Source organism: Cynocephalus volans, chromosome 7 (genome assembly GCF_027409185.1).
Source record: "Cynocephalus volans isolate mCynVol1 chromosome 7, mCynVol1.pri, whole genome shotgun sequence".
Taxonomy (NCBI): Eukaryota; Metazoa; Chordata; class Mammalia; order Dermoptera; family Cynocephalidae; genus Cynocephalus; species Cynocephalus volans.
The window spans coordinates 148,729,394-148,756,361 of record NC_084466.1 but is presented as its reverse complement, the minus strand read 5'-3'; the positions used below and the strand labels follow the sequence as shown (position 1 = coordinate 148,756,361).

Here is a 26,968-nt window from a genome sequence, read left to right as displayed (position 1 = left end):
CTTTGTTCAGTTGAGGTGATTCCTGGGTGAGCTGGGGTTAAATTGGTGGGAGCTTTGCTGTAGCAGGACTTGGACTGGCACTGAGAAATACTGTGAACCACTCAGTAAGAGAAAAAGTAACGATTGGCAAGAAGATTCATGGCTTATTTCGGGGGGGTGTAGGAAGACTAATCAAGCTGATATAGGTGAGATGATGAGAGTAGGAGAGAAGGTGGGGTAGATTTAGGTTTGATTTTGGAAAACTAAAACATTTCCAACTTTTTTCTCTTTTAAGCTTTTATTTTATGTTATTAAAGTGGTGGTTCTTGCAATGAAATTGTGTGTGAAATACTTTTTAAAATGCAGATTTCTAGGTTTTACCTACCAGATATACTACATTAGCTTCGGAGTGTTGAGCCTAAGATTTGTGTATCTTTACAGTGTTACTCATGATGGAAACTTCAGATTCAGTGGAAATCTGTCAAATGCCTATTATGTGCTTGGCAAGTGATACTTAAGATGGAATTTTATTCCAGGGGAGTTTAGATTCTAGGGATTCTCATTCACAGTAGTCTGACTTAGTGATAGTGCAGTAATCCCCTCCAGCAGATTGCTTTGGGTTAAGAAGAAGAGGGACAAGTGCTAGAGAAATCTATTAAGGAAAAATCAACTTGACTGTATGTTTGCAAAAAATGGAATCTAAACCGTTAATAGTCCCTGATTTGTGAATAGAACAATTAGAGAAATACCAAAAGGATAATGACAAGTCAGGCTGTCCTAGATATTGTGAAAATGTATTCTGTGGAACCACCTATATAGTCACTGGTAAAACCCGGATAAAAGGCCTTCATTTTCTGGAAGAGTCAGTTTATTTAGGTAAGGACTATTAAGCTTATTAGATAGCAGCATTTTTCTCTTGTGATGTATTTATCTGTTTTAGTAGTGATATAGCTTCCCCTTGTAGTCAGCTTTTGAAAAGAGCTTATTCTATAAAAGAATATTTCTTTACTTTATATGCTTTGTGTGTATGTTTTAGTCTGCTACCACTGCTCAAAAAGTTCAGCTTTGTCTCGGACAAATTTTCTGTGGGATCGAAATAGGCTTAGATGTCATAAAATAACAGCAGTGTCTTTAGGAAGATATTTTATAAGCAAACACATTAAAAATTTTTTTTGGAAGCCTAAGAAATGTGCTGAAAGTATAAGCCATATCTTTTGAGGTCATGCCTCTACACGTCACATGTTGATATTAAAGGTGGTTTCTTATGCTGAGTCAGGGATAAGTGATGGGGGAGCATTGGACTAGCAGCCATGTTTGAGCCCTCATTGTGCCCATAGAAAGTATAGAATTTTAAGAGAAAGTACTGGTTGTCAGGTGAGAATAGATTAGCTGACTGCTGAGGCATTTATAAATTTCGCCATATGTCTGGGGTCCAGACCTGAGCTTTGGGCTCATAACTAAATTTGTGAGACCGTGAGAATGATTCCGTTATCTCAGGAAAAGTCTCAAATTAATGAAGTTTATAAGAGGACGATTGATAAATCAGAAAGCCAGTTAATTTTAGTAAGAAATTTAACAGTAGATTATGATAACCTATCATATTCCCTATTTGGAGGGGGGACTAAATGGAGAATCTAAAATACTTTCTTGATAGGAATGAAATTAGAGCTGGGGGAATTTTATTTGGATGCTAATAGCACATCTTATTGCAATAAAGATATAAGGACCCTTAAAGTGGCTCATATTCAGATGTTTTAGGACAACAGTCATGTACCCGTTTTTTACTGGAGTTAAACTTAGACCAGAATACTCAACTATGTGGACATCCTCTTCGCTTGGGGATGGGATCTGCCAGCATTTGCCTCAGTCTTGTGTCTGAGTCTGTATGGTACACACTCCTGTGTTTTCAAGTCTTGCTCAGTCCCAGCAGTTACTCTGTCCTTGGGTTAGCAGTTCCGAACCTGTGACGTATTCCAGGGTGGAAACGTAGGTAGGTTAGATAGAATTTGGTAATAGACAGCTTTTGGCTTTGTAAAATTATGATACTCTTGTCTGCTGTTGTAAGAAAGTTTATGCAATTGGCATCATTATTGTGATAGGAAGTTGAGTTCTATTCAAATATAATTAGAAACATTAAACTGTAACATTAAAAAAAGTATAAATCATAAGTGTAATTGGGTCAGTTGTCAAAATGTTCTTTGCAGTCACCTCTTTCCCATACTCCCGAGAATAGCCACTGTCCTGCCTTATAACACTACAAATTGGTTTTGCCTGTTTGGGCATTTTATATAAAATTTAAAGTTCATACAAATGGAATAAGAAGTGAAATTCTTTTCATAATTGTTTGTGAGGTTTATTCATTTGTTCTATGTAGCTGTTCTCTTTTGACCATTTCTGTATATTATATGAATGTATCACTATCCTGTTGATGGGCATTTTCCAGTTTTTTCCAGTTCGGGGCTATTAGAAATAGTGCTGATGTGATGATTTTTGTGTGACAATTAATATAAAAGTAAAGTTATTATAAGCTTTAGTATTTTACTTGTAATTGATAATAAATTAGTCTATGTAATTTATTATCCACGGTAATTGTCTTTATAAATATCTTTTTTTTTTTTTTTGGTGGCCAGCTGGTATGGGGATCCAAACCCTTGACCTTGTTATGTAAATATCTTATTGATTGTGTTGATTTACAGTTCTTATTTCTTTTTTAAGTTCTTGTGGGGCTTTTCACTATAGGTAGGTGCATAATATAGGGCAAGAGACTCAACAGAGTAGTACTTAGGATTTCTCTTTGGTAAATTTAAAGGGGGTTGAGGCTAGACATCTTTTGTCTTTCAGATTTTCAATCCTGTAGTTTTAATTTATTGTTTAGAGACACTCAATTGGCAAATTTCGTTTTGCAGTTATACCTTTTGTTTTGCTTACCATAGGTCAGATTTAATGTATTGCAATATGTTGTCCCAGAAGTGAAAGACCTTTACAACTGGCTGGAAGTAGAATTTAATCCACTAAAACTCTGCGAGAGAGTCACAAAGGTAAGCCTTTGTATTTAACTTTTGGTTATATTCCATGCAGCTGGCTTTATTGCTGCTTTGGGTTGTATTTATATTTGATATGTTTGGTAAGAGACAAATATTGTCCTTTGTGTTTGAATTCGGTGCACATTTCATTGTCTTTTCTTTATGTTAAGAGAAAAGGTATTTCTGATGTGCTAAACAAACCTTTGGAGGTAAATTAGCAGCATGACTAATTTAGCCATTGCTGTCAGTCACCTTCAGACAAATATCAACAGCTTCATGGAACATTTTGTATTTGTTTGCATTGTGTGATGTTTTTGTATATTGAAAAAACTGAAAGAGTTTCATGTTTTAATATCTGTTACGTAGAAAGTATAATTCTTTTTCAATTTAATGGATTTTATAGGTTTTAAATTGGGTAAGGGAACAACCTGAAAAGGAACCAGAGTTGCAACAATATGTGCCACAACTGCAAAACAACACCATACTCCGCCTTCTGCAGCAGGTAAAAATAAAAATGAATAATTTATGAGAGAACTGGAATTCTCCCCTTTATTTGTATGTTTTGAGCACAAAACCAAAGACTAGAAAAATTTAAAACTGCGTAGGAAGTGAAAGCTTACCCAAATTCTACCCCTGCCAGAATTAGTCTTATTTATTGATTTGAAAAACAAAATTGCGTACGTATTTCATGACTGCTTTTATCTTTTTTGCTGAATCTTTATGTGTTTATATCTATGTGTTTTCCTATGTTAGTAATGTAGGGCTACCTTATCCTTTTAATGCCTACATTGTTTTTTATACTCTAAAGGTACTGTGGTTTATTCATTCACACTATTTGTTGAAACCTATGTTTTTTTTTTTTTTTTATTAGGATATGTTGTACCATTGAACATCTTTCATACGTGTATCTTTGCATACTTGCCGTGAGTTTCTGTAACATAAGAAGTGGAATTAGTCATAGAATTTACACATTTATAGCTTTAATAGATCCACAGAAGATGCGATTAATAGACCCTACTACCAATAGTGAACAAGACTGCCTTTTCCCCTTCTGCTAACACTAGGTTTTACTAAGTTTTGACATAGTAGCATACCTTTTTTTTTTTAAAGATGATCAGTAAGGGGATCTTAACCCTTGGCTTGGTGTTGTCAGCACCACGCTTAATCATTGAGCTAACTGGCCATCCCTTTATAGGATCCGAACCCATGGCCTTGGTGTTATCAGCACTGCACTCTCCTGAATGAGCCACGGGCAGGCCCTAGCACACCTTGTTTTATTGCACTTTGCAGATACTGCATTTCTTACAAATTGAAGTTTTGTAGCAACCTTGCACCAAGTCTATCAGCAGCGCCGCTTTTCCAATAGCATGTGCTCATTTTGTGTCTCTGTCACATTTTGGTAATTCTCACATTTCAATCTTTTCCATTATTACATCTGTTATGGTAATCTCTGTGATGTTACTATTTTAATTGTTTTGGGGCGCCACAAACCGCACTTAACATAAGATGGCGAGCTTAATCGATAAATGTTGTGTGTGTTCTGACTGCTCTAGCAGCTGGTTGTTTCCCTGTCTCTATTCCCTGAGACACAACAGTTCTGAAATTAGGCCAATTAATAACCCTACAGTGGCCCCGAAGTGTTCAAGGGAAAGAAATATTTAACTTTAAATCAAATATCTCACTTTAAATCAAAAGCTAGAAATGATTAAGTTTAGTGAGAAAGGCACATTGAAAACCAAGATGGACCCAAAAACTAGGCCTCTTGCTCCAGTTAACCAAGTTGCGAATGCAAAGAAAACCTTGAAGGAAATTAAAAGCAGCAAACACATGAGTGTAAGGAAGTGAAGCAGGCTTATTGCTGATAGGGAGGTTTATAGTGGTCTGAATAGGAGATTAAACCAGCCACAATGTTCCTTTAAGCCAAAGCCTAATTCAGAGTAGGGCCCAAGCTCTCTTCAGTTCTGTGAAGATTGAGAGGTGGGGAAGCTACAGAAGAAAAGTTTGAAGCTAGCCTTTGCTTCATGCCTCTGATTCATGAGGTTTAAGGAAAGAAGCTGTTTTCATAACACAAAAGTGCAAGGTGAAGCAGCCCGTGCTGCTGTAGAAGCTGCAGCAGGTTATTCAGAAGATGGAGCTAAGATCTGATGAAGGTGGTCGCATTAAACAAGATTCTGTGTTTAGACAGAGCAGCCTTATACTGGAAGAAGATGAAGCTATCTAGGACATTTTTAGCTAGAGAGAAGTCAATACCTGGCTTCTAAGGACAGGCTCACTTTGTTAGGGACTAATGCAGCTGGTGACTTTACATTGAAGCCAGTGTTCATTTAGTATTCTGAAAATCCTAGGGTCCTTAAGAATTATGTTAAATCTACTCTGCCTGTGCTCTATAAATGGGAAAACGAAGCCTGGATGACAGCACATCTGTTCACAGCGTGGTTTACTGAATATTTTAAGCTCACTTTTGAGACTGCTAAGAAAAAAAGATTATTTTCAAAATATTACTGTTCATTAACAATGTGCCTGGTCACTCAAGAGCTCTGATGGAGATGTACGAGGAGATTGATGTTGTTTTCAGGCCTGCTGACAAAACATCTGTTTTGTCAGCAGGCCATGGATCAAGGAGTAATTTTGACTTTCCAGACTTATTTTCAAGTCTTATTATTTAAAAACTACATTTCATAAAGGCTATAGCTGCCATAGATAGTGATTCGTCCGATGAATCTGGGCAAAGTAAATAGAAAACCTTCTGGAAAGGATTCACCATTCTAGATGCCCTTAAGAACATTTGTGATGCATGGGGAGGAGATGAAGACATCAGCATTAACAGGAGTTTGGAAAAGTTGATCTTAACCCTCATGGATGACTTTGAGGGGTTCAAACTTCATTGGAAGAAGTAACTGCAGATGTGGTGGAACTAGCAAGAGAACCAGAATTAGAAGTGGAGCTTGAAGATGTCACTGAACTGCTGCAATCTCATGGTAAAACTTGAACGGATGAGGAATTGCTGTTTATGGGTGAGCGGAGGAAGTGATTTCTTGAGATGGCATCTAGGAATCTAGTCCTGGTGAAGATGATGTGAACATTATTGAAATGACAACAAAGGATTTAGAAGATTACATAAACTTAATTGATAAAGCAGCAACAGGATTTGAGAGGATTGACTCCAGTTTTGAAAGAAGTTCTCTTGTGGGTAATAGCACAGTATATAATAATATACTAATAGTGTTTCATGCTACAGAGAAATCTTTTGTGAAAGAGTCAATTGAAGCGGCAAACTTCATTGTTGTGTTATCTTAAAAAAATGTCACAGCCACCCCCACCTTCAGCAACCACCACCCCAATTAGTCAGTAGCCATCAACATCAAGGCAAGACCCTCCATCAGCAAAAAGATTATGACTCACTAAAGGCTCAGGTGATTGTTAGCATCATTTTAGCAATAAGGTGTTTTTAAAATAAGGTCATAGTTTCGTTTCACATTGGTTTTTTTTTTTTTTTTTTTTTTTTTGGGTCTTTTTCGTGACTGGCACTCAACCAGTGAGTGCACTGGCCAGTCCTATATAGGATCCAAACCCGTGGCTGGAGCGTCGCTGTGCTCCCAGTGCCGCACTCTCCCGAGTGCGCCACGGGCTCGGCCCCCACATTGTTTTCTTTAGATAATGCAATTGCACACTTAATAGACTAGTATAAACATAACATATATTCACTGGGAAGCCAGAAAATTTGTGTGACTTGCTTTGTTGCAGTGGTCTGGAACTGAACCCACAATATCTCTGAGGTATACTTGTATTTTAGTCCAACTTCTTGAGTAAGTTTGAATATTATGTTTTATAATGGCTTAAATGCTCCTGATTTGGTGTCTATTTGTTTCATTTAGAGAAGGGGGGCTTTTATTATATGTTAGCTTCAGTATTTCTTTTCTTTTTTCTTTTTTCTTTTTTTTTTTTTGGTGGCTGGCTGGTATGGGGATCTGAACCCATGGCCTTGGTGTTACAAAGCTGTGCTCTAACCAGCTGAGCTAACCAGCCAACCTGCTTCAGTACTTCTGCACATTTCATCGACCTGCTTTCTTTAGTATGTGTGAGCAGTGTTATTTCTTCTGTGCTATACAAATATTTGAAGGTTAATTAGCAGTATAACTATAAATAGTAATGCTGTCAGTCTCCTTCAGACAAAAAATTTATAAACGTGGTTATATGTATTAGTTGTAAGTAGCAGGTCTTTAGAAATATGTGACCATTTAGGTTTTCTGTTTTATGACATGGATTTGAAAAGATTGTATGTCTGAGGAGGAGTATAACATGATGGGTCAAAGCATAGGGTTTGGAGTTGATAGCTTGGGGGATGTACTGTTAGCATAATTTCTCTGAGCTTAAATTTTTTCCTCTGAAAAATGGGTATAATTTCTAGTTATCATGGCTGTCATGAGATCACACAGGTGCTGAATAAATGGTAGCTATTATTACTAACCCTGTGTTTTTTGCAGGTGGCACAGATTTATCAGAGCATTGAGTTTTCTCGTTTGACTTCTCTGGTTCCTTTTGTTGATGCTTTCCAACTGGAACGGGCCATAGTCGATGCAGCCAGGCACTGTGACCTGCAGGTATGTGCTGTAAAGGGACACTGAGGCTGAAGGCCTTGAGAACTAGAAAGATACATATTCTTTGTTTTTCAGCTTTTGGTACAGTGGCGCCATTTAAAAGTTTTACTGAGTGAATCTTCTAGGTTTTTGTATTTAACATTCTTGTGTTAATTTTTTTCAAATTCAGTTTTAATTTTTTTTCAAAAGCTATATTTATTTGTAGAATGACTACATGTTTACATGTAGATTTAACCATTCATTGATAATTTAATTTTCAAAGGTTCGTATTGACCACACTTCTCGGACCCTGAGTTTTGGCTCCGATTTGAATTATGCTACACGAGAAGATGCTCCGATTGGTCCTCATTTGCAAAGCATGCCTTCAGAACAGATAAGAAATCAGCTGACAGCCATGTCCTCAGTACTTGCAAAAGCACTTGAAGTCATTAAGCCAGCGCATATACTGGTATGCATCTTTGGCGGGGAAATGAATTACAGAATTTTTGAGGGACTCTTACACCATGTCTTTCACAAAAAAGGTTTGAGATGATATCTGAGAGAAGGGATTTATTATAATTTCCTATTCAGTTGTGCTTGGTAGTTTCATTATGTTATCAAATACACACATCATTGAGCTGTCTTTCATGGAATAAAATACTACCCTCCACAGGCAGTGTAATACTACGGATTGTGTTATGTAAGACGGACTGCAAGTGTCATGACCTCTAAAATAGTGGAGTACAGTGATTTGGTTTTTCCTTTCTACTTATTTCTTGTTTGTGAGTTCCTTGGCTTGAACACTTAGGATTTGGTAGAGATTTGGTACAGAGAAAAGTTGGCTTAGTGAATAGAGATTCTTTAGCTATGTACTTGCTCTTAAGAGACTGAATAGGAGTAGTGCCACAGCTTTTGGTAACAAATGAATAGCCATCCTCTGTTACTACATGCAAACACACAGAGGTCAATGTATCAGGATTATTTTGTAATTTCTTTGCTGCCTAATACCAGGGTGTGTTACTTTCAATCAATTTTGAAAATGCATTTGTTTCTGAAGCAAGAGAAAGAAGAACAGCATCAGTTGGCTGTTACTGCATACCTTAAAAATTCACGAAAAGAGCATCAACGTATCTTGGCTCGCCGTCAGACAATTGAGGAAAGGAAAGAGCGGCTTGAGAGTCTGAATATTCAGCGTGAGAAAGAAGAATTGGAACAGAGGGAAGCAGAACTCCAGAAAGTACGGAAAGCTGAAGAAGAGAGGCTGCGCCAGGAGGCAAAGGAGAGAGAGAAGGAGCGTATCTTGCAGGAACATGAACAAATCAAAAAGAAAACAGTTCGCGAGCGTTTGGAGCAGATCAAGAAAACGGAACTGGGTGCCAAAGCCTTCAAAGATATTGACATTGAAGTATGTAGCATAATACCCATTAAAAATGTATTTTTATCCAGGTCTTCTGTACTCTTAGAACCATGGTCCTTTACCATTTGTTGGTTTCTTTTGGATTATTTTGTTATTTCACACATTTTGGCACATCTGGTTCAGTGACTAAATCTGAGAAAAAGCATTTTTAATTGTCCTGTACAGTTTTTAACCACTGTATATTCATCACAGTGGTAAAGTTTGGGTAGATATATACTGGAGGAGTGAGAAATACGTGGTAAAATCATGTATATATTTTTTCTCTACATTCAAGTAGAAATAAGGTGATCGTACAATATTTTTACGTTTCCTGAATAATACCCATTGTAAAAAAATTTAGGATTTAATTCTAGAAAGCAGTGAGCTAGTTTCACTGTTAGGCATTTCTTTTATATTCTTATTAACATTGTTGCATTTGTATTACCTCTCAGGACCTTGAAGAATTGGATCCAGATTTTATCATGGCTAAACAGGTTGAACAACTGGAGAAGGAAAAGAAGGAACTTCAAGAACGCCTAAAGAATCAAGAAAAGAAGGTAAATGAAAGGACTAGTAAACTTTTAGTATACCAAGTAAAAAGATTTTCTAAAAAACTACATTTGTTTTCATTTTATTCAGATTGACTATTTTGAAAGAGCTAAACGTCTGGAAGAAATTCCATTGATAAAGAGTGCTTATGAGGAACAGAGAATTAAAGACATGGATCTGTGGGAACAACAAGAAGAAGAAAGAGTAAGTTTTCCATGTAATTGTAATGTTTTAGGCTGTAAACTATAATTGAATCCTCTGCCAACAGTGGGACCAGAGTTTCAAAATTAATTTTTGTATTTTGGTAGAAACAGTGCTTTATTGGTAGCCTATTAACAGAATGGTAGAAAGAGAAATTTTCACGTTAGAAATTAAAAACGAAACTTGTAAAACAGGACAGCTGAAAAGCCCATTAAAAAAAAAACATTTTTATGTACACTTTAAATGGGTGAATTGTATGGCATGTGTATACAGCTCATGATTTTTAGAGTATTTACAGAATTGTGCAAACTTTGCCACAATCTAATTTTAGAACACAGCCAAAAAAGAAACTCTGTACCCATTAGCAGTCACTCCCCATTTCTTCCTCTACATTTGAGCCTTAGTCAACCACTAATCTGTTTTCTGTCTCTAGATTTTCCTGTTTTGGACATTTCATATAAATGGAACCATGTAGTATGTGGTCTTTGTGACTAAACAGCTCATTCTATAAATTTTTTTTTTTGGTCTTTTTCGTGACTGGTACTCAGCCAGTGAGTGCACCGGCCATTCCTATATAGGATACGAACCCGCGGCGGGAGCACTGCTGCGCTCCCAGCGCCGCACTCTCCCGAGTGCACCACGGGCTCGGCCCTCATTCTATAATTTTATTAGTCTATATTGTATTCACCTGATGATACAAATGTTTGTAGGACCAATAAATGAGTGAACTGATTGTGGTTAAAAAAAAAAAAAAAAAAAGTAGCCATAAGCAGTAGCATACCTCTTCTGGGATCACAGTGAGGAGAATGCAGCCTCTTGGTTCCATCTGATTGTTGTCATCTGGAGATGATGGGCCTAGTGTTGCAACTTCTTCCAATTTTTTAAGGAACTAAGTCGGAATTTTTATGATAACTCTTTTTTTTTTTTTTTTTTTTTTCGTGACCGGCACTCAGCCAGTGAGTGCACCGGTCATTCTTATATAGGATCCGAACCCGCGGCGGGAGCGTCGCCGCGCTCCCAGCGCAGCACTCTACCGAGTGCGCCACGGGCTCGGCCCTATGATAACTCTTAATATGTAAACATTTGAAATTAACTAGGGAAAGAAAAGTGCTGTAGACTAAATGAAATAATTGGAATGAACCTGAACCCTTCTATTTTTTCATTTAGGGCACAAAATAAAAAGTCTTAATATCATCCTACCTTAACCTCCAGATGTTTTTAAGTAGGGAAATGCTTTTAAAAATTAAACCATAGTGCTTATTACCATGTGGTATTATTTTGTTTTACCAGGTACATTATAGTTTTTTCTTTATGAAAATTTATAGTACCATGGGGCTAAATAGAAACTCATTTATAGATGCCCCGGGATTACTTTATCCATCTCTTGTCCCTAATTTCCTTCCTGAGATCTGTTGGCATGGAAGATAGTTACCCTTGCACTTCTATGGCAAGATGGAAGGGGCAAAGGTGCTGTTTATAATTTTTCAAAAATATCTGTCAGTAATTTGGGTAAATTAGTAATCAAATAAATTATTTGAAATTTAACTGTATATTATGTACTTTCAGATTACTACTATGCAGCTAGAACGTGAAAAAGCTCTTGAACATAAGAATCGTATGTCACGAATGCTGGAAGACAGAGATTTATTTGTAATGCGACTCAAAGCTGCACGGCAGTCTGTTTATGAGGTGAGCTTATTGGTTTTAGGGAGAAGTTTATTCATGAGCTTTTAAGTTTTGCCTTAAGGTTCTCTTTTAACACAGTGGTATGTTCTGTCTTGAGTTAACATATTTAATAGTCATTCAGATAACATTTTAACAAATTTTTGGAAAATATCTTGTAAGCTAAATAGTCACCTATCTAAACAGATTTTTCTAAAGGTGAAAATTAGTTGACTGTATAGTCTCTTTTGATCCAAGCTTTTGTTTACTGTTTGATTCAGTAATGAAAAAACACTTGATTGAAGTGTCTTAGCCTTAAGTTGTTATTTAATCATTTGATTTTATAAGATAAATCCACTGAGTGTAGATAATATCAGTAATTTGAATTTTTTAAAATTTGGCATGCTAATAAAGTTTCAATAGTTGTATGGAAATTCTGATTTTTGTACTTGGAGTTTGCTTTCTCTGGTTCCAAGAAATTTGGAAGTCTTTTGTAAACTTAAAAGCTCATTGCTCTTGAAAAATTTTGATTTTATTTTGGTAACTATTTAATTGCAGGAAAAACTTAAACAGTTTGAAGAGCGGTTAGCAGAAGAAAGGTGTAATCGTTTGGAAGAACGTAAAAGGCAACGTAAAGAAGAACGCAGAATAACTTACTATAGAGAAAAAGAGGAGGAGGAACAGAGGAGGGCAGAAGAACAAATGCTAAAAGGTAACTCTGTAGACCAAGAGTGGAGGTATGGTACTGCAAGGTTGGTGTTAGATCGAGTTTTCAGCAACCTTATTTAGAAAATACAGGAATCAAGATAATTGGCCCTTTAGCACTGCAGTTAACTAGTTCTCGGAACCCAGTTTTTTATGTGTGAAGATGCTACGTCCTCTCCTAACTTGTTCCTACATATTTTTTGTTGTCCTAAAAATTAATATATCTTTTTGTTTTTATCACTGTATTCTGTTTAGGTATTAATACTTATTGAGGACTAACTGGCCAGATGAAGGCTGTCAAATGATCCTATATCTGGAATCCCAGATGTGCAGGAACAGGAGAAGGATTCTAGTGCTTTCTTAAGTCATTACAAAACTATTAATGTTGAGTGACATAATACTTGGCTTCTTGAATAATTCTGCCAGTTAGCTGTTTGCAAACATTTTAAATTCTTAAAATTTACTTCTATGCTGTACTGCCTTGTTAATACCAGAAAAGTAGATCTAACACAAGGGGAAAGATGCAGGTGGGAGGCACAGTTAGTAACCTAATTAATTATACAGAGCGTGAAGAGAGAGAGCGTGCTGAACGAGCAAAGCGGGAGGAAGAGCTGCGAGAATATCAGGAGCGGGTCAAGAAGTTAGAAGAAGTGGAAAGGAAAAAACGCCAAAGAGAGTTGGAAATTGAAGAAAGAGAACGTCGTAGAGAGGAAGAGAGAAGACTTGCTGATGATCCACTTTCTAGGAAAGTGAGTATCGAAATTATTGAATTTATTGTTTTTTTCTAACATGATGTGTGTTGACCAGCCAGTTCTCTTGCATGGTACCTATGTAAATATCTGGGCTTGGTGTTTTAAATCAGTTATTTTCACATGTCTTTTAAATCTGGTATTTTGTCTTTCCAAAGACAGAAGGGAGAAAAATTTGACCGGTCTTAGTAAAGATGGGATTTTGTAGGCTTCAGAATATCTGTCAAGAATACTTGTAAGACTCAGTCTCATGAAACTTAAGTACAAGTGTTTTGTTGATAGCCCTCCATAGTGCTACAGAAGAGGAACTGTTCCTGAGTTCCTTGAAAGAAGTTGATGTGAATTTAGAGGATGATGTGAGTTCTCTGACTCCTTGGTACTCAAAGGTGTGTTTGGTGGACCAGCAGTGTCGGCATAATCTGGAAGCTTTTAAAAAATGCAGACTCTCTGGTCCAACTCCAAACCTTATGTTTCAGAATCTGCAGTTTAAAAAGATTCTTAGGTGATTCAAACACTGCTCTAAATATTTATTTATTTTTAATATGCACTCGTGTCTAAAACTGACCTGTGTTTTTTGTTCTGTCTTGTATTTTTTGAATTCCCTTTCCTGATTGGTGGTACTGTTACCCACTTAATCAGAAGTTTGAATCTACCCCTCCTTTCTGACCTTACATTACTGCCTTAATTCAGATTTCTCTTTGGCTTATGTACTTGCTGGTCTCCTTACTAGTCTCCCTGACCATAATCTTTGCCCTGCTTTAGACCTCCTCTACATTGTGGCCTACTTGATTTTTCATAGTGCCGCATGTTTGGTTTTTTTATACCTGCTCTTGGGTTTCAAACCTTTCTTTGGTTGGTACTCATTACTGTGAGCCAAAGGCAAAACATGCATTCCAGGCCTTTCACGTTTACTGCCTTTTTTATCAGTTTCATCTGTCACCATTTTCTTCTAAGTCAACAGTCATTCTGAGCTAGTTTTCTGCCTTATGTGTCTGTGACACCAATCTGCCTGCTCTCTTCCTTTTGCTTGGGATGTGCCTACTTAGTTTTTTAAACATTTGAAAGTAAGAGATAAATAGCTAAAGGATTTCTTGCATGCCTTTTTTGTGCTCCTTTATCTTTCATACCTGTATCAGATGCTTATAGTTTATGGGAGAACTGGATACTAGTTATCAATTTCTGTTTTATAAAGTATATGTGGATATATTTTTAATTTTGTTACTCATTGCTAATTTCTAGTTTTACTTTCTTGTTATAAGTAAATGTGGACTGTGTGATTTTTAATTTTTTGGAATTTAATACATTTTCCCTTGTGTCTTAAAAGCATATGGTCAAGTTTTTGTGAATGTTGGGCACAAAGTTCTGTGTGTATGTATGAAATCAGAGCTGTTGTGGTATTTAAATCTGCTGCATCCTGTTAATTTATGGGAACTTCATCTTCTGAGGAAAGTCACCTGCTATGATTATGGATTTCTAACTTTTTCTTTTAGTTAGCTTTTGTAAATCTCTATCCTTTAGGTCATTTTCAACCTTTTCTGTTTTGTGGTTGCAGTCCTGCCCACCGCCCCACCCCCTGTCTTTAGTTTGATTTATTTACATTTAGCATGGTAGCTATTATATTTATTTTTTTCTCCTAATATTTGGTTTTGGAGCTTTTTACATGCGTTCCTTTTTCTTTAAGCCAAACACAAGACCTTTTCTCAGTTCATTTTTACTTTTTCCGTTCTTTTAGAGATTACTATTCATTTTTTCCTAAATCTATTTAAATTTTACAATGTAGATTAAGTCTCCTTTGCTTCTTCCAAACAGAATAAAATTCTGAGTATGCCTTTATGTTTTACTGCAATATACTGGATATTTTTGCCTTCAGATCATCATAACATGTTATCTCTACAAGTTTTATAGCCATATCAACAAACATTATTTAGTCTGAAATATGTTTACACTGTATCATGTTTTCCCTTTTGCAGATAATGTTTTTTTAATATCTTAAGTTTTTTCAAAATGTTTTTGTGTATTTCTCAAAAGAGGTTTTGTTTTCTCTCACAGTTGAACAATGGTTCGGTCAGTTCAAAATGATCTCAAAATTTGGAAACCTTTGCTTGACTTTTGGAACACAGTGTTACAGAGGGGAGGGTTCTTGATACTAGTCTTGGTCTTGTCACTTCTGTAGATGCTGTTTTATTCCTTGTAAACTTTTAGAATTTTCTCTATCTTTGCGGTAAAGGGAATTTAAAAAATTTCACTAAAAAGATTGTTTTGTTGCATAAGCATATGATTTTTTTTTATTCCTCCTTTTTGGCACTTTTGCCAAGAGGATTCAGAAAATTCAGTCTCTTCAGAGAGGGTAAAACTTCCTTAAGAAAACTTTTCTCCTTTTTCTCTATTCTTGCCTTTTCAAAGTCCTCTTTTAATGTTTTTCGCTCTTTTCATCTCTTTGTCCTTTTGAACCAGGTTCCCTGAGATCCCTGTTCAGTTTATATGTTCATCAGCAGGGTCCATTCTGCTATGTGATCTACTGACTTTTTTTTTTTTGCAGCTGGCTGGTACAGGGATTGAACTTTGGACCTTGGTGTCAGTCAGCACCACACTCTAACCAACTGAGCTAACCAGCCAGCCTATGATCCAGTGACTTTAAAAAATTCTTGGCAGTCATGTTAGTTTTTTAGAATTGTTTTTTTGTTTGGTTAATGGCTGTGACAGCCATCGCTAAAAATCTCTTTAGAAGTTCTGATATTTGTATTTTCTAATTACTTGAATAATTTGTTGCGTATAATTCTCAGGGCAAGTGTGAGGAGTGGGAGAAACTTGGTCTTCTGGTTGTGGCTGTTTCCTCCATTGTAGCAATCATAACTTACACCGACTATTGAATTCGTATTTTTTCTTTCAGTGTCCAGTTGGGAAAGTCTCTTAGAACAACCCCCTTCTCAAGAGCTAGCACACAGTTCGTGGCTGTGTTGGCACAGAACCCGCTCATAGCCATTCTTGTCTTTCACTGTTCGTTGTCTCTAGTCATTATTGGAGGTTTCATTGCCAAGACACTTTAAAAATTTTTTTAGTTAAAGTTCTCATATTCACACAGTATTTGGGGTTGTAGGTTATTCTCAGCTTCATAGATTTTTATTTTAGCTTTCCTACCTCATCCCTAAATCTTGTTTTAAAATATCTTCTAGAGAATTCCTCTTAGTCTGAGTATGGCCTTAGGTTACATTTGTGCAAGCATTCAAGCTGTGCCAGAGGGTATTCGTGATTTAAGTTGTATTCCTTGACCTGTAGAAAGCTTGTACCATATTTACAGTTTCACTGTAAGGGTATTGACTGTCTCTTCTTGACACCCTTTCCATAATTTTTAATGACAGCACAGTACTTTGAAGGGAGAAAAACTTAATTTAACCATCCCCTATCAGACATTTATTTACCCCACTTTTTTTTTTTTTTTTTTTTTTGCTTCGTGGGCACGATGATGTACATTTCAGGGTACTTGACTTTTTTCACATAGTCTCAAAGAGGAATTTCTAGGTCAAAAGGAATCTGTAGGCATTTTAATGTCTCCAGGTGGGTGCTCCCAGGTTGCTCTCCAGTGGTGTTTTATCAGTTTATAAAGCCACCCACAGTATATGCAAATACCACTTTCACTGTACTGTCAGTCTGATTTCTGATTAAAAAAGAAATATAATTTGAAAACTTGCTTATGTTTAAGGGCTTGAGATTGTTTAAGTACAAAGAAATATTTGAATGGTAATACCAGTAGTTGTTATAATAAACTGTTGTTAACAACGGTTACAAGCCTCTTGTTAACTTCTTTTTTTGTTGATGTAGGACTCTCGTTGGGGAGATAGAGATTCGGAAGGCACATGGAGAAAAGCACCTGAAGCAGATTCCGAGTGGAGAAGGGGCCCACCAGAGAAGTAAGTGGTGTTAAGGAAAGTAGTACCACCTAATCATAGGTTCTGTGAATATCTTATCAGTGGTTTTGTTTACTTGATTTATGTAGTATGTGTAGGGAAAGGAGAGCTGTGAGGAATTGTATGTCTGTTACTGAAATGTTTTTATAGTTTACTTCAACCTTGTTGTAATTATTGACTTCTAAACATCTTGAGAAGTACGTGCTTCAGATTTTTCAACCTAATCTAACAGTATTGAAAGTTCCATAACATTTTTTTTCCTTTAGATTTATTAAGTAGATTGAACCATCTTTTAAAGTAACTGCTAACAATAGGCAAGAATGCTGGCTTTGATTGCTGTGTAGAAATTATGTTTAGAAAGCTCATTGTAAATATTTAGAAATTGCCTAAGTGCTCCTGGTAAAGTGCAGATACTTTTTTTAGGGAGTTGTCTACTTGTTGGTCTGTTTGTTGATGTGAGATATTGGATTTTGTGTTCTTTTTTTATTAGGAGAACACTTTTTGAGGAACAGGATTAATGAATTTAGACTGAAGTGATTTTTGAAAGTGAGTGAAACAAAAAATAATGCCCCAAAGGATCATATGCTTTCTTAAAAATGTGTGACTTGTTGCTCTTTAGAGAATGGAGACGTGGAGAAGGGCGGGATGAGGAGAGGCCTCATAGAAGAGATGAAGATCGACCAAGGCGTTTAGGGGATGATGAAGAGAGGGAATCTTCTCTTAGACCAGATGATGATCGGATTCCGCGGCGTGGCATGGATGACGATAGAGGGCCTAGACGCGGTCCTGATGAAGATCGGTTCTCTCGCCGCCCGGCCGATGATGACCGGCCATCCTGGCGTAATGCAGATGACGACAGGCCTCCTAGACGAATTGCTGATGACGACAGGCCTCCTAGACGAATCGCTGATGACGACAGGCCTCCTAGACGAATTGCTGATGAAGACAGGGGAAGCTGGCGTCATGCGGATGATGACAGACCACCTAGACGACTGGATGAGGACAGAGGAAGCTGGCGAACAGCTGATGAGGACAGAGGACCAAGACGTGGGATAGATGAGGACCGGGGGCTGAGGCGAGGAGCTGCTGATGAAGAGCGGTCATCCTGGCGTAATGCTGAAGACGACCGGGGTCCCAGACGGAGCATGGATGATGACCGAGGTCCCAGACGGAGCATGGATGATGACCGGGGTCCCAGACGGAGCATGGATGATGACCGGGGTCCCAGACGGAACATGGATGATGACCGGGGCCCCAGGCGTGGGTTGGATGATGATCGAGGACCTTGGAGGAATGCTGATGATGATAGAATTTCCAGGCGCAGTGCAGATGATGACAGAGGGCCTTGGAGAAACATGGAAGATGATCGTATTGCAAGACGTGGTGATGATGATCGGATTCCCAGACGGGGTGATGACTCTAGACCTGGTCCCTGGAGACCATTTGTCAAGCCAGGTAAAATTCTGGCATTCAGAAAACTAGAACAGATGCTTTTTAGAATCTGCTTGATATGTTTACATGTAGATAGTGAAATTTTAATGGATAAGTGACAGTTGGGCTATATTATCATTTTCTAGGTAAATTGGTGTTTTTTCTTTCCTTGAATAACTAAGCAGTGACTTTTATATCAAAAGTTTGTCTTTGATAGCCTGTACTTCAAAAAAATTAAATAACCTCACCCCCTGTTCTTTAGTAGTTCTGCCTGTTCATGGCTTCTTTAAAGGCTCTTCTTTCTATGCCCATTCCTTAAGATTTACTGTGTTCCTTAGGCTTTGTCTTGGACCAACCTCTTTTTAAAAATAATTAAAACTAAAATGTACTTTCGTTAAATATTTGTCCGCATTTCTGCCAAGCATGGGATTATGCATGGAAGGGCTCATTTTCTAAATTTCTTAGTCCTCAGCCTGCTCATCTTCTCACACGTCATTTCTTGAGCAGTTACATACATGTTTGTGACGTGTGTCTGTTACCATCTTCTCCAGGTGATTCCTGCATACTGCATGCAGGTGTCAGCTGCATATTGCACACAGCACATCTTCACCCGGAAGTCTCACTGACAATTCAAACTCATCCTGTCCAAAACTGGATTCTCCACCACTACTACGCCCCACCTGCTTCTCTTCAGGGACACCACTGTCCATCTCACTGGATAAATTAGAAATCTGGGAGTTCTCCTTTACCGTGGTCTCTATTTTATCCTTTATGTTAAATCTTTCATCTAGTTCAGTTCTGCCTTTTTGATGTTCCTTGAATCTGCCTGCTTCTCTATTCCCCTTGCTTGTACTTGGGTCTGGGTCACCATCATTGCTCTCCCACTCCCAGTTCTATGGTTTTTGTAACAACCAGAGCAACCTGTTCTAAGTGAAGATCTAAGCGAGTAGCTTCCTTGCCTTTCTTTACCCATAGTGGTTTCTGTTGCATGCTTCTGTCTCTTCTGGTCTTACCTCATTCCGCTGTTCAGCTGTGTGGCCTTGGGAAAGCCATTTAACTTTTCTGTGCCTCATGTACAGTGGGGTTAACAGTACAGTAGATTCCTATTACTTCATGGTAGTTATATTTTATAAAATTGCCATGAATACCGAACCATTGCTGTTTGAGGAAATACAAGGTTAGGGTCCTGCAAGCCTCTGATCACATTTTTTGTCAACCCGTCAGTACACAGTCATGTTTTATGTGTTTCTGTTTAAAGATGCCTTATTTAATACATATTATTGATTCATTAACATTGAACCCATGTAGAAAGTGAGTATATGAGCTAACAGTACTGTAACTCATGCCTGAACAAAGCTTATCTAAAATGCATTTTTCTCTTTAAGTCATCTCATAGCCTTCTTGTGTTTGGGGATAATAGACAGCACTTTAGCAGTATGCTTGGGAGCCATTTTAAATGGTGAAATCACCAGCAAAAATCACAGAGATGTGCAAAGTGAAAAACGCAGCACTAAATAGATCCCATAAAGGACACTGGTTTTATAGCATAAGAGCTGAAACAAGAATGCAGAGTGCTGTTGACCTTGGCTGGCAGCATGTGTGCTGGGCGACTCAGATTTTTTGCTGCTCTTCACATGTCTGCCAGTGACTGTAGAAGTGCCATGAGTATTTTAACTGGGGCGTTAATAAATAAATTTTAGCAAGTAGGCAAATTCACAAATACAGGATTCATGAATAATGAGGATTGATTGTACATACCTCAGCTTTGGATGGGACTGAAGGAATGAATATAGGCAAAGGGTTTTCTAAAATAGATAATGCTTTGGTACATGATGATATCAGTGTTAGTAACAAGAATTATTAGCTTTATGGCTGTAATACACTTTCATTAAAATCTCTCCTTCCTTTGGCCTTTTTGTGTCCTCACAGACATTCCATGGCTAAATGTGAGATATTGGGCAGGATCAAAGGGTTTATCCTTGTTTAATGACTAGAATGGTGGGTGGTAAATGGTGGAACACAGAAATATGAAAGAAAAGAGTCTTCTTTGGCTGTGAAGGCTTTGAAAATGTTGCAGGGTTTAAATGAACTCATAATTTGGGCTCTATATGAGAAAACTTCAAATTTTCTGCTTAAATGAGCAGTCTGTTTACTGTCTGAACAGATTTTATACCTGAAACTCTCCATACAACAGGGAGAATTACAAGTTTATCTGTGATGGTTTTATTTCATGAAACACTCAGCCTAGACTATTTAAGATTCCTATAGATATGTAAGTTAGAAAAGCTGTTAATGGTTAGGTAGGTAGTCTTTGCAGTGACATACACAGCTTTAGTGCTTTTTTTTTTTTTTTTGAAATGAAGTTGGAGTGTCTTAAATTAGCATTTAGAATGGTAATGAATTAATACCATAAAGATTTCTATTCATGGTTGCCAATCTGTTTCTTAAGGGAAATATTTCGCTTCTCTAAAAATATAGGTGGATGGAGAGAAAAAGAAAAAGCCAGAGAAGAGAGTTGGGGTCCACCTCGAGAATCGAGACCATCAGAAGAACGTGAATGGGACAGAGAAAAAGAAAGGGATAGAGACAATCAAGATCGTGAGGAGAATGACAAGGACCCTGAGAGAGAAAGGGACAGAGAGAGAGATGGAGATCGAGAGGATCGCTTCAGAAGACCTAGGTTTGATAATCTTTATTTATTTATTTATTTATTTTTTAAGTTTTAAGTTTTATTTTGTCGATATACATTGTGGCTGATTATTGCTCCCCATCACCAAAACCTCCCTCCCTTCTCCCTCCCCCCCCTCCCCCCTAGGTTTGATAATCTAATTAAACTATTTGTGAAGTTACAGTTAGGATTCTTTTACTCTTCTGTGTATTCCAAACTATTATTGAGAAATGGTTGTCCTTATCCCCTCATTTATCTCTGAGAATCATAGTACAGATTAAAAAAAAAATTCGAGGTCATCTAATTGAACATTCCCTCGTAACCTGAGAAGATGGAGGCTTAACGTGTGTGGCTGTCTACAGGTTGTATACTTGTTTGGTAATGGAACCAGTCCAGGGTCTTTGCCAGTCCATTGCTTTTTCCCTTTGGTTTAGGGCAATCAGTTTTATTGACTTAAATTATCAAAAGCGCCTTTTATTGTTGGTAAAAGTTGCAGCTTGCTCTCTCTCTCAGAGCAGCGATTTGCACTGATAAATCTAGACCAGCATTGTTAAGTACAGTTTTCTGTAAGGATGAAAATGTATCTGTACTGTCCAGTATGGTAGCCAGCAGTCATGGTTGGATATTGAGCACTTGGAATGTGATTGGTGCTACTGAGGAAATGTCTTAATTTATTTTAGATAAATTTAAGTAGCCACATGTACCTGGTGGCTACCATGTGGGAAGTATAGAAGTAAGTAGGTGTTCTTGTTTTCTCTCCATGCCTGAGGGTATCAGGTTGAGGTTAAGGTATGAGTTTAAACTTTGTTCCTGCTATATTTGTAAACTCTGAGCACCAACTTGGATATGATGTATTTACTTATAACTACCCATGTAGTCTAACAACAGCAAAAACTTATTTTAAATTGCTACAGGGATGAAGGTGGCTGGAGAAGAGGACCAGCTGAGGAGTCTTCGAGCTGGAGAGATTCGAGTCGCCGTGATGATAGGGATAGGGATGACCGCCGTCGTGAGAGAGATGATCGACGTGATCTAAGAGAAAGGCGTGATCTAAGAGATGACAGAGACCGGCGAGGACCTCCTCTCAGATCAGAACGTGATGAAGGTATGGAGGTTACGTACAGCTGCTGAAATATTAGAGAACCATCATTTCTGGAGGAATTTTGGGTTTTATTTAATTATCTCATAAATTTGTATCAGTACCAAAAATAAGATAAACTGATTTATATATGGTTCTCACACCTTACTCAATGGTCAGCCTGTGAAGTGAGTTCATCTCTAAATTCAAAGTACAGTAGTAGACTAAATTGGATAAAGTAAGGTCCAGGCAGATAAGCATAAAGTGTAAACATTCTTTCTCTGAAATTGTAATAGTTGAAACTTTGGTAAAAAATACCTTTAGTGTGTTTAAAATGACCATTGAACTTAAGTACTTGTCTCACAAGCTTTTAATATTTTGTTTGCACAACAGGATCATAAGGGTATTTCTTATTTTGGGGGGGCTCCGGCAGGGCCGGCTGGCACTGGGATCTGAACTCTTGACCTTGGTGTTATAAGGTGGCCCTCTAACCAACTGAGCTAACCGGCCAGCTGGTATTTCTTCTGTTATAGCCATAGTTTAAAACTGCCATTATCTTTATGGCTGATTTGCTGTTACAATTCTTCAAGAGCCAGACATCCTTTTAATTAAAAAAACTTTCATTCAGCTAGATTTTTGTCACCTTAAAGTTTTATACCAATTAGGACACTTCCCCAGGCTAATGATTTCTTCTTTTTTCAAATTTTGAGTTATATCTAAGTCTGTGTGTTATTTTAAAGATTTGTCAGAAATTATATCAAAATGATTAAAATGTATGTAACTTTTATTGGTTTTTAATTCTGATTCTGTATTAATCTTTAGTACAGGATTTCTGAGTAATTTGAGGTGTTAGTTTGCTTAAGGTCTGTTTATTTAGAGCCATAAGACTATAGTACAAACTTCTTTTTTTTAATTAAATGTTTCAGTAAGTTCTTGGAGACGTGCTGATGACAGGAAAGATGACCGAGCAGAAGAGCGGGATCCTCCTCGTCGTGTTCCTGCCCCAGCTCTTTCAAGAGATCGAGAAAGAGACCGAGACCGGGAAAGAGAAGGTGAAAAAGAGAAGGCCTCGTGGAGAGCTGAGAAAGATAAGGAGTCTCTTCGTCGTACTAAAAATGAGACTGATGAAGATGGATGGACCACTGTACGACGTTAAGTCTCAAGAAGATGAGTTCAGACTCTTGTCTCACATAGTTTTGATCACATTCAAGGATTATTATACTTGTGCTTCAACCAATCTAAATTGGATTCTTAAATGTTGTTTCACCATAACACAAAGAGCATGAACTTGTATTAATGCTATATAATAGGTTGATCATGCACTGTATCCACAGAAAGTTGGAAAATTATGCCATTTTCTGGAATTTAAGGTGTTGCATTATTTCATCAATTATTTGTTTACAAAAAAAGAAAAACTAAATAAATTTAAAATGTGAACCCTTCAAGTATTGAGTAACACCTGTATCTCAGTATAGAACTGATCTTTTCCTTTTGATTTTGAAATATCTGATATTAAGTTGGATTGCTGTAAGGTTCTGTTAAAGAAAATGTGTTTAAAGCAGTGGATCTGAAAGTTTTCACACCATTAGCAGTTGAAACATACCTCTTTGGATATTTTGAGGTATTTACTATTAACTAAGTTTAGAAAGTTTTTAGATTCACTATAAGTGCAGTAAACATTACAAGCATTGGATACTACAGTGAAATTTTCTGTAGATTTTACTTGCGAGAAGAGTATAAAGTACTTTGCAGTTGTAACTATAACGACAAGAATACTGTTCAAGTGTGAATCCAAAACAGTACAGCTTTTAAATTAAATTTTAAAGCATTTGGTAAACTATTGCTGAGTTTTTTCTGTTGCCATTAGCAAACTGCTTTTCCATTAATGGAGAATTCATGCCTTTCAAGCATTTTAAATATGACAATATTTATAAATGTATGATTTGGAGGGATTGTTTAAATTCTTTTTCCTAATTTTCTTTCTCTTCAGGATAGATTCTTTTCAACAAGTAATTTGTAGTAATGACTGTGTTGACTTCAATTTTGGAGTGTAGTAGCTATGTTAAAGATTAACTATTGGTTTTATTGAAGCCAACACAGAACTTGCTGCTGTGTTTTTTCCTCGGTGATAAATAAAATACTTACAGAATTCGTTTTAGTGTTGATTTGTGGTTATAGTTAAAATGTTTAGAATGGTAAGTTTGTATATTCACTTGAGTTTATTTTACTTGAGTTCTTATGAGGACTGTTAAATTTCTGTTTCATGTCAAAGAAAATAGAAAATAACCTAAATATAACAGAAAGCAAATGTGGGTAGCATGTTTCTCCTGAGATGTCCTCCTTCATTAATTGAGAAACTCCTAAGTTTCCTTGTAATGCTGTCCTCTGAGTTTGTGTACATGTTGTGTGTGAAGCAGAACCTTGGATTTCACCTGAAATAGGAAAAATCATAGTTAATTTCAGGGTATATTAGTTGCAAATTTATATTGGCTCTAGGCATTTACATTATTTCTGTTGTCGAGTAGTGGTGAGAATTTCCGTTGGTACAAGCTGTAAGGCCAGAAGAAGGAAAACTGATGCTTTTTTACCTAAATAGTCAGATGTAGTAGCCTTTTCTGTTTGATGTTACCTTTGATGAAAATCACTTAACACTTGCTTAATATCTGATATTTCAGGCAAATGGAAGTCTTAAAAGGTCTTGTGGGGACAGGGTCTTTTCTTTAATAAGTGAAAGAACTTAAGATCAATGAATACATCTGGGGCAGTAAACTTGTTACTAGAGAGCAGAACTGTACATGTGACATCTCAGATAAGCTCTCACAGATGATTCATTTAACCAGATCTGTTTAGGTGTTACAGATGCCTGTGTAACAGGTCTTAAGGCTACTCTGCAAATTCATTCTTTTCTTTCCAGGTCCTTTTTCAGACATACTGTTTACCCAAATTCTTGCCGTGGGAGTCAGAATCCAAAGCATAGGAGGAGGGCAGAAGAGTCTGATGCTTTGTGATCCTGCTCTTAGGTTTCCACTCTCCAGGACGCACAACCCTCCCTCCTCCCCCAGTATTCATTAACAGGTGTTAAGGGAAAGCTGAGCAACCACCCTACTCACTGATGGATGTACTACGTGGTCTTCCAAGTTCGCAGTGGCTTCTGCATTCTTAGAATAGCACTACTGTTAATACAGGTAGATGTGAGGGTGGAGACATCATCGGCCTGAAAAAGACTCTATAGCCCATTAGTTGTCCATAGTGGCTACAGGAGGAGGTTAGCATCTAGATGTGAAGGATGTTTTTATGTCAAGAACTACCTGTGTTCTGTTTTTACCAAAGACATTTTGACTAGATTGACTTAATTTTATAACTGAAATATATGGGACACTATTGGAGCAATGTCTTTCATTGAGTGGCTAAGAACAGACTAACAACTTTCCCTTTGTTTCCCTTGAAGTACACATATTTGATATCATTTTAAAATGTATAATTTTGGTCTCAGGTCTATGACAAAAAATTTTTGTAAGAATCAAAGCTATAATTCTGCTCCTTGTAAAAACGACTTTGTAGGAAAACTGAAATAACTGGAAATTTAAGTCTAAGTCTGTACAGAAAATAACAGGTTAAGGCAGTCTGTGCCCCTGCAGTTTAAGCTCTTTTGAGGATTCCATATACTGTTTTGTTACTTAGCCAAATACACATGTTCTTTTGAAGCAGATAACTTTGTCACTATTTGGTATATTTTGTAAACTTTGAAAAATCGGAGTTCTTTATCCTAAATAATTTAGTTTTGCAAAGTGTGTATAGTTTGTTTTACATTGAGTTCCAAGGATTGCTTTTAAGTGAACGTATAATACCATGTTTCATAAGAGAATTCTAGAAAATGATAGTAATATTCTGTTCATACTTTAACTCCCAGCAATTCAATGTTTGCTGGAAAACAGGCAAATTTGATGGGAGTGGTACAAGGGGGGCAGATATAGGGCACCTGTAAAATGGATTAACGTTACAGCTGTCTGACTCTCTGAGATTTTGTAGGGACCTCTTCCACTACTCTCCTGACTTCAGGACTTATGTTCCATGCTCAACATGTTCCTTGTTCTGGTAAAATAGTAATGGTGTCAGAATATCAAATTAGTATAAGGTACAACATCAGTGATTTCCATATGCTAAGGGTATATCAAAGCCACATGCCTGAGACCTTGGAAACAAAAATTTGACTAAAAAAAAAAAAACAAAATAGTAAATTGATCCTGCCACCTCACTACTACTTTTGGCCTGGAGAATGCGCTGATCTGTTTATATAGTGACCCTTTCGAAGACGTAGAACAGAGTAGTGGGAGAGGTAATAGGAATTTGTTAACCTGAAAAACTTTCCCCAAAAAGCAAAGCTAATTGAAACTGGTATATTTTCTAGCAAAAGAAACAAGTAATTACATGATTTTATTAAGCTATTTAAGTTTAGGCCCAGTCAAATCTGCAGTTCTCTACTCTTGGGTTAAGACTAGCAGGGGTAGATTATTTTTTCCCTCTGGCTAATAAACTGTGCTGTCCCCTCACCCCCCTTACTCCTGATGCACCTTCCTTTAACTGAAGGGGCTCTATAGCTTCCTAGTATTTACCCCAGCCTCTATTAACCTTCAAATGAAAGTTCCGGATCAAGCCACTTGCTGTTGAGGAAGTGAGCCATTTATTATGAAAGCAGTCTGACTTCTAATACCATAGCTAAATCCTCCTACTGGAAGCTTTATATACTTAGACTAAATCTCTTGCTGGTATTTTCAGATAGTGATGCTTTTGTACATCTCAGATTAAGTTCATCTTAACTTCCGCTTTTGCTCCTACATGTGTCTTGATGGTAGGTAGCTATATGCCACAGTGTGGCATTCAGCGTGGGGGATTTAAAAAATGGGGGTGGGAGGTAAAGGAGGAGTTAACCTTTGCCTAAGGGTTAGCGTTAGTCTCACGAATAATTGCTGGGGGTTCCAGAAACAGACCTAGGGTCTTCCAGTAAGAATGAGAACACGAAGGGGAAGGTTGTGTTTTTGTCCCTG

General features: G+C 37.2%; 1 protein-coding gene and 2 non-coding genes across 3 annotated transcripts in view; all 3 read left to right on the top strand.

Annotated features, from left to right (window-relative positions):
• Positions 1–24,074, top strand: part of EIF3A (eukaryotic translation initiation factor 3 subunit A) — a 35,291-nt gene extending 11,217 nt beyond the window's left edge. Inside the window, exons 8-22 of the mRNA XM_063102006.1 lie at positions 2,913–3,017; positions 3,406–3,504; positions 7,487–7,603; positions 7,863–8,048; positions 8,637–8,984; positions 9,428–9,532; positions 9,615–9,728; positions 11,292–11,414; positions 11,946–12,099; positions 12,657–12,841; positions 16,661–16,749; positions 17,366–18,201; positions 20,656–20,857; positions 21,760–21,950; positions 22,850–24,074. Coding sequence (XP_062958076.1) covers positions 2,913–3,017; positions 3,406–3,504; positions 7,487–7,603; positions 7,863–8,048; positions 8,637–8,984; positions 9,428–9,532; positions 9,615–9,728; positions 11,292–11,414; positions 11,946–12,099; positions 12,657–12,841; positions 16,661–16,749; positions 17,366–18,201; positions 20,656–20,857; positions 21,760–21,950; positions 22,850–23,079 — 3,084 coding nt within the window. The 3' untranslated portion in view covers positions 23,080–24,074. The remainder of the gene's footprint in view (positions 1–2,912; positions 3,018–3,405; positions 3,505–7,486; positions 7,604–7,862; positions 8,049–8,636; positions 8,985–9,427; positions 9,533–9,614; positions 9,729–11,291; positions 11,415–11,945; positions 12,100–12,656; positions 12,842–16,660; positions 16,750–17,365; positions 18,202–20,655; positions 20,858–21,759; positions 21,951–22,849) is intronic.
• On the top strand, positions 3,140–3,266 carry LOC134382873 (small nucleolar RNA SNORA19). Its single transcript, XR_010024135.1, has one exon. It is a non-coding gene; the product is annotated as a small nucleolar RNA SNORA19 (small nucleolar RNA).
• LOC134382872 (small nucleolar RNA SNORA19) lies at positions 7,046–7,177 on the top strand. Its single transcript, XR_010024134.1, has one exon. It is a non-coding gene; the product is annotated as a small nucleolar RNA SNORA19 (small nucleolar RNA).
• Positions 24,075–26,968: the final 2,894 nt, after the last annotated feature.